This window comes from Etheostoma cragini, chromosome 19 (assembly GCF_013103735.1).
Source record: "Etheostoma cragini isolate CJK2018 chromosome 19, CSU_Ecrag_1.0, whole genome shotgun sequence".
In the NCBI taxonomy this organism is placed as follows: Eukaryota; Metazoa; Chordata; class Actinopteri; order Perciformes; family Percidae; genus Etheostoma; species Etheostoma cragini.
This window is the reverse complement of record NC_048425.1, coordinates 5,799,178-5,805,177: the sequence shown is the minus strand read 5'-3', so window position 1 is coordinate 5,805,177 and position 6,000 is coordinate 5,799,178. Positions and strand designations below refer to the sequence as shown.

At 35.3% G+C, this 6,000-nt stretch overlaps 1 protein-coding gene across 1 annotated transcript in view; it reads left to right on the top strand.

Annotated features, from left to right (window-relative positions):
• si:dkeyp-75h12.7 overlaps positions 1–1,782 on the top strand; it is a 4,542-nt gene extending 2,760 nt beyond the window's left edge. Inside the window, exons 4-7 of the mRNA XM_034857002.1 lie at positions 57–235; positions 543–705; positions 1,178–1,302; positions 1,407–1,782. Of these exons, the coding sequence (XP_034712893.1) occupies positions 57–235; positions 543–705; positions 1,178–1,302; positions 1,407–1,649 (710 nt within the window). The 3' untranslated portion in view covers positions 1,650–1,782. The remainder of the gene's footprint in view (positions 1–56; positions 236–542; positions 706–1,177; positions 1,303–1,406) is intronic.
• Positions 1,783–6,000: the final 4,218 nt, after the last annotated feature.

Here is a 6,000-nt window from a genome sequence, read left to right as displayed (position 1 = left end):
CCCTCTCTCTCTCTCTCTCTCTCTCTCTCTCTCTCTCTCTCCTTTGCCTATTCCAGCCTTCAGCCCTCCCTCTGTCTCAGCCTCTTTGAAAGATGACCAAGTGTTGGTGAAGGTGCAGTACCCCTGTGCTGCCAACAAGAGGTGCTCCCCGGGGAGGTGCTGTCCCATTTCTGAACTAATTGACCCCTGGACCACAGTGACTGTATACAACGAGCTCAATCACTCTGAGCACCAGGTCTGACATGCTTTTTGTTTCGTTAACATTCATAGAAAAAACGTAACCCTCTGCGAAATAATGCAAATGTCCAAAGACCTGCAATGGAATGCAGGAAATAAACAAGAAAACACAGACGTTGCTTAAAATGTCACGTTTTGTGTATGATTGTGATTGCATCCCAAATGCTAAAATCGTAATGAAATGGGGAAAAGTTTTGCAATTGCAATCAAAGGGTCCCCTAAATCAACTCTGTGTCAGTGAATTATTTTTTTACTTTTTGAATCTGGTTTTATTTTCAAAAGCCCAGTGCTTTGTGTTCTTGCAGAGCCGTACTGTTTGGACCCAGGAGGTGGTGTCCCATGTGGAGTTCTCAGGCTTGGCTCCGGGTCAGAACTACTGTGCTGTGGCCAACTATTCCTTCCCGACCTTCTCCATTGCTGCTTCCCCAAAATCTGCTCCTCAGTGTTTCGCGATTGTTTCCAAATCAGGTGAATAAAACTGAAGACAAGTCAAATTATAAGTTTTGAAACAGCACAAAACTAGTGGTTGGAAGATAAAAAAACAATGTTCTGCTCCCCAAAATGATATTAGTTGTTCCGTTTTTTTTTCTTCTTCTTTTAAATAAATGTGTTTAAAATGTGATAACAGCTTAGTATACATATTTTTTTTTTACGTTTCAACAAATCACCCACAAGCAGAGGGGAATTTGAAGCTAAGAAACTTTCAAGATTTTTTACAGTCTCCTTTTGTTTACTTCTTAAAAAGGATCCGATTCTGTTCTTTTTAAGAGGTGACAAAAAGGAGTCTGTGCAGAGTCCAAAGGGCCAATTAAATCTTCTCAGTAACTTTGCAGCCTCACTGTTGATTGATCTAGTTAACCCTGTGTGTGAAATCGTGCAGTGTTGTATGTTTGTTGGGGCAGCGATTTGTGCAGCCAACCTGTATGTGTTCCCTTTTCAGGCCTGCTGCCTGCGTTGTGTCTAGGAACAGGGCTGTTTTCTCTGCTCCTTGTTCCACTTCTAACTGTGTTCCTGAGAAGACTCAGACAAGCTGCGCCAACCACTGAAAATCAACCCAAGACTCCGGTGTGATTATTTTAGTTTTTTACTCTTCTTAGAATTTACCAATACAAAAGTGCACAGCCTCTCTTTGACAGATTTTCATCTTAATTTTTTTCTTTTATTTCAAGGCATCTGTTCACGATCCAGTCTCTTTGGTCCCTCTTTCACCGGTCCCTGTCCCTGTCGACCCTTGTCACATCCACCTGGAATTCACAGACGATCAAAAGTCCATTGATTCCTCCTCCATCCAGGACCAGACTTCGACACACACCACTGATCCTCTCCGTCACGACCCCAGCTCAGGTGCAGCGTACTGGGACAGCAGCGGGAAGAAGCTGGTATCAGCCTCCCACCTGTGCCTCACCCTATGAGGAAACAGGGACAAATGGAGACTGAAAGGATAAAAGACAGAGAGCCATCTTACTGCGAGTGTTGCTCTACAAAGTTTGCATCAGCGGGGGTCTGTAGGAGTCTGAGGTTTGAAATAGAAGAGGGAGTTACACTTGTTACAACTATGCAATTCCATTGAAATGTCTGGAGAAATATTTATAACTACATGTATGGAAAAACATTCTTTTAACAAGTGATTGTTGTAAAAAATGTAGAACAACTGAGATATAAGATCATGGATACAATTGAAAAGAAATAAGTTTCCATTGTGTTGAGAGGAGCCAGTTGAGGTAGTTTCAGAGTCTAATTTGGATGCCTGCCAGTGGAATTAAACATCCCATTTGGCCTGAGAATGGAAGAGTTAGAGGACGGGGTTAGTGACAGTTCCTATGTCACAATGACCACGACTCAGATAAATTAATTTCTTTGATTCTCAGATATCTACTTTTGATTCTGCTAGCAACAGACATGCTTTATTCCACAAATTGGTTGACCTCTGACATTTATTTTTTGTGAATCTTAAATGGAGTCCATTACTAGTAGGATGAATGAAGGTGACCAAACATTGAATTCTTTGTTGAAAGCCACCAGGTGACCTCTAACATGTTATTCTGTTGCTGCTGCCTTTAATCGAGTGATAGAGATGTGACTCCCAATTTTAGAATTTTAACATATAAGCACATTCCTCTGGCTCCGACTGCTTGTCCGATGTGAGTCAGAGTGCTGGAGGGAACAGGGTCAGCGGATCGACTGGTGAGTGAGAATCCCCAATGAAGCATTAATAGTTTATCTGACAAGTCCAAAAGGAGCTGTTTTTCTGTGTACGTACCACTGATTCAGTCAAAAGTCTTTTTGTGCTGAGGTCCAGTGACACTCAACAGGCCGGTCCAAACCATGAGCTTTATAAACATGAAGCCCCACATGCAGCCGACAGCTCCTTCATGCTGCTTTCGCCCCCCAAAGTGATAACAGAGGGTATTTCTTTCTATCATTCATTGCACATTCTGACTCACAGTTGCCCCATCAGAGCTTTCTTACCCGTGACTTACACCTCAACTTGCCTTCTGCATGAAAACAAGGAACATCTTGTCAGTTTACTTTTCTGCCTTCTGTTTTGCTGGTGTTGCACTCTTTCCGCAACATTGGGGAGCCTTTGGAGGTTTGGCTGTCCAGCATTGTTTGTTTCCCCTTCTACTTTTTCCAGAGTCCATGGAGGCCTGGGGGTGTAGCCAAAGCTCCACATACAAGCCAGGGTGTATGGCTTTTATTAATATGCACAGTGCTTGTTCTGCTTATGGAGAGATTGATCAATGTATGAAGCAAGAAGCTGGCTTGTGTGAATGAGCACCTGGCTACACAACAGCCCTGCTGGTACGAGATTGAGCCTTTTTTCTTTTTCATTTCTGCTATTTACAGTAATTTTTCTTAAAATATCCACAAACATGGATTTCATTTTGAATAACATCTGGTTATGTGTGTATTGTGGCATGTGGAGTGGACTGCAGTGTGTTCCTGAGGTGACCTTTTTTGGTTTGTTTCTAGTAGGTTCTATCAGGTCAGGATTTTTAAACTTGAAACTCGCCTATTCTATGACCTTTTTTGATTTACTTTACTATTACTTTTTTGACACACCATGACTGACTATTTGACATACTGTATACATATATACGTATAACATACTAAACTTTTCATTTTCTACTTTTTCAACCATGAAATTATATTTTACATGCTATACAAGGATTTTTTGACTTTATTTTGATTTACAATATTATGAAATTTTGACAGTACAGTATTATTTCAACCTTAAGACACTTTAGGATTTTTTCCGACATACTATACCCTTTTATAAAAAGATTTTGACAAACTATACTATGACTTCTTTCAACATCTCTTCAACATACTTTACCTTTTTTTCTGTGACTTTTTCCAACATACTGTACTGACTTTTTTTTGTTTTTTTTTGTAATATATCTGTATGATTTTTTTCTACCTACTATGGGTTTTTAGACTTTTTTCAACATAACGTATACGTTTTTATGACTTTTCAACATGCTATACTGTTTTTTTAAATCTTTTTTTGGCATGCTTTTTTTCTTACTTTTTAACATACCATAGTATGACTTTATTTTTTTGACGAGCTATACTGTTTTTTTTTGCTTGTGACCACATACAGTACTATGACTTTATTTTGACATATTATCCATGACTTTTTTTCAACAAACTACTCCTTTGTCCACACACAACATGCATACTGTCTTTTCTGTCTTTTTTAAAAGTAAACGTACTATACAGTTTAGACTTTTTTTAACATATATAGTTTGACTTATTTTTTTCAGCATAATTTAGCGTTTTTACTTTTTTACATACTGTACAATGACGTTTTTTGACATAGTATACTGTGACTTTTTTATAACTCTTCAAGAAACTTGACAATTACTTTGTGTGATGTTTTTTGAAATAATATGGATTTTTTTTATGACTTTTGACATACAATACTATGACTTTTTTACAACTTAAAATACTATAACTTTTTTTCAACATACAATACTATAAGCCTTTTTTAATAACTTTTCAACATAATATATTATGACTTTTTGGGACGTTTTCGACGTACTATATTATTATGTTTCTAAAACGTTTTTGACACATTGTACTAAGACTTTTTTATGACTTTTGTGACTTTTTTTGACACTATACTATGACTTTTTATTGACATACTTTGACTTTTTCATGACTTTTTGACACACTATACTAAGACTTTATTCAAATGTACTATACTTTGACTTTTTATGACTTAAAAAACTATTACTTTTTTTACATACTATACTATGGCTTTTTGGCACTTTTTCCAACATACTATAACTTTTTTTATCACTTTTTGATAAACTATACTGTGATTTATTTTTTTAGACATACTATTATATGATATTTTTTTGACATACCATACTATGACTTTTTCCAACAAACTATACAATGACTTTTTTTTAAACATTTTTAAACATACTATACTATGACTATACTATGGCTTTTTTGACACACTCTGCTCTGACTTTTTTTCGTTATACTATTCTATAACTTTTCTTTACCTACTATACGAAGACTTTTTTTGACCTATTATACTATGACTTTTTGAAATACTTTACTAAGACTTTTTTGACATATTATACTTTGGCTTTCTCCAGTATGCTATATTTTAACTTTTTTATGACTTTTTCACATACTATACAATTACTTTGTGTGACGTTTTTTGAAATACTGTTTTTCAACATGACTTTATGACTTTTCGGCATACAATACTATGACTTATTTTGTGACATTTTTTGACATACTAGACTAAGACTTTTTTCGACATTTTACACTATGCTATGACTTTTCATTGACATACTTTGACTTTTTCATGACGTTTTGACATACTATACTAAGACTTTTTTCGAATGTACTTTACTATGACTTTTTATGACTTAAAAGACCATGACTTTTTTATGACATACTATACTATGGCTTTTTGAGACCTTTTCCATCATATTGTAACTTTTTTATCACTTTTTGAAAAACCTTACTGTGATTTTTTTTTTTTTTTTTAGACATACTATTACGTGACATTTTTTCGACATACTATACTATGACTTTTGTCAACATAATATACTATAACTTTAAAATTAAAAAATTTAAAACTACTGTACTATGACTTTTCTCTACATACTATGACTTCTTTCGACATGCTTTACTATGTTTTTTTTGTGGCTTTTTTGACATACTATACTATGACTTTTTTTTGACATTGTATACTGTGACTTTTTTATGACCTTTCAACATACTATACAATTACTTTGTCTGACGTTTTTTGAAATACTGTTTTTCAACATAAAATTACTTTTTTATGACTTTTTGACACACAATTTCTTTTTTGTGACATTTTTTGACATACTAGACTATGACTTTTTTCAACATGTTGTACTAGAACATTTTAGTTTTTTTGACATACTGTATATGATACTATGCTTGTTTTTTTCCGCTTTTTGGCGCAATGTACTATGTTTTTCTTTTACTATTTACTTTTTTGACATCCTATACTAAACTAACTTTCTTCTTTTACTTTTAACTATACTATTGCCCTCCTCAGGTGTTGCAAGACTCCTCATTCCAGGACCAACGGAACAGCTCTTTCCCCTGCAGAAATCGTACACTGTTAATACTGTTCATGTTGCTCCCACTGTACATAAAAAAATGTATGCATATCCCTTACTGTTTATTCTACATGTTGTTTATTCAATACTTCCTTCTGTATATATACACTGTACACACTATCCTCTTTGCAGCATTTTGCACTTC